At 49.9% G+C, this 1,385-nt stretch overlaps 1 protein-coding gene across 1 annotated transcript in view; it reads left to right on the top strand.

Moving 5' to 3' along the window:
* Positions 1-355: 355 nt before the first annotated feature.
* Pmar_PMAR002403 (hypothetical protein) overlaps positions 356-1,385 on the top strand; it is a gene marked incomplete at both ends in the record, with an annotated part of 1,819 nt that continues 789 nt past the window's right edge. The window contains 2 exons of the mRNA XM_002765361.1: positions 356-477; positions 513-1,351. Of these exons, the coding sequence (XP_002765407.1) occupies positions 356-477; positions 513-1,351 (961 nt within the window). The remainder of the gene's footprint in view (positions 478-512; positions 1,352-1,385) is intronic.

Below are 1,385 nucleotides of genomic sequence, written 5' to 3'. Positions count from 1 at the left end.
ACTATCAAGCGCCTACGGTAAATGGTATGATCCGATTGGTTTATTCCCTGCGGTAGCGGTCCGTGCTCGATTGAATTTGCGTGAGGCATATATTCAAGACCCAGCATGGGATAAGCCAGTTGATGCCAAGCATATCGAAGCCTTCAACAATTGGTGCGCAAGCGTCAACAATGGGTCTCACATCCCTCTACCACGAGCTCTAAGTCCAAAGGAGTTATACATGTATTGTGACTCCAGTAAAAATGCCTGGGCGTGCACAGCACTATGCCCTGAGTATATGCATAATCTTACCGGCACCCCACCCACCTCGGTGATCTATCCTCTGCAGGGCACTGGCTCGGTATATGGTACGGCAATGGCGTCCTGGTCAATCCCCAAAAAAGAGCTTTACTGCCTCTTCAAAGCCGTCGAGCTGATGCTCGCTCTCGGCACAGTCACAGATGAGCAGTATCCAGAGCTAAAGGTGAACGTCAATGGGTTATCCTATCTGACAGTGCCATCGCCATCTACAGATTGAAGGCTAAGCATTCTAAATGTCAAATGACTCCCCTAGAGACACGGTGGCTCGGATTTATCCGAGCAGCGTGCCTTGCCAACAAGTGGAAGGTCGTACATGTGCCGAGTGCAAGTAACTTGGCCGACGGTCCATCGCGAGGTATTCTCCCGCTCACCCCCTTTACGGTTACCTTAGCTGATGCGCGTCAAGTGGTACATGGTTCTCCAGTTGTTCAATACTGCCCCGACGAATCTAACAACGTCAAGTCCGAGCCAACCGCTATTGTTGCTGCAATATCACAAGTTGATGACGAGGACCTACTACCCGATGGTGTGGTGCAACGGTTGCCTATAAACTACGCCGAGATCAAGAAGCACCAGCAGGATGACCCAATCTTGAAGGAGATTCGCGCGTGGCATGAAAATGGTCAAAAATGGTCTGTCAACTTCAAGTTACCTAGGAGCTTCCTCGAGAAAGAAGGGCCCTTATACAAGATCGATGATGAAAATAGGCTATTGTATCGCATCACACTCGCTGACACCAAGGGTGAGGTACAGCCTCGAATCGCCATTGCCCACGGTGGATCTAACACGGACTTCATCAACGCCATTATTGATGCAGCACACAACAAGTATTGTCATCTCGGCTACCCTAAGCTAGCGGAGATTATTGGAGCTATATATTATATACGTCATCTCCAGGCGATGGTCAAGAGACGGTTATCAACGTGTGATCCATGTCAAAGGGTTCACGCACAGATCAAGCACAAGCGCCGGTTCGGGCGTGTCAGATTCAAAGGCACCGCTCCGGGCCAGGTTATGGCTGTCGACCACATGTTAATGACAGATGGCAAGAGTGACTCCCACCCCAATAAGATATTCCGAGCTAT

This window comes from Perkinsus marinus (assembly GCF_000006405.1).
Source record: "Perkinsus marinus ATCC 50983 genomic scaffold scf_1104296975548, whole genome shotgun sequence".
Lineage (NCBI taxonomy): Eukaryota > Perkinsozoa > Perkinsida > Perkinsidae > Perkinsus > Perkinsus marinus.
Note: the sequence above shows the minus strand (reverse complement) of the source record. Positions and strands in the feature narration are given on the sequence as shown.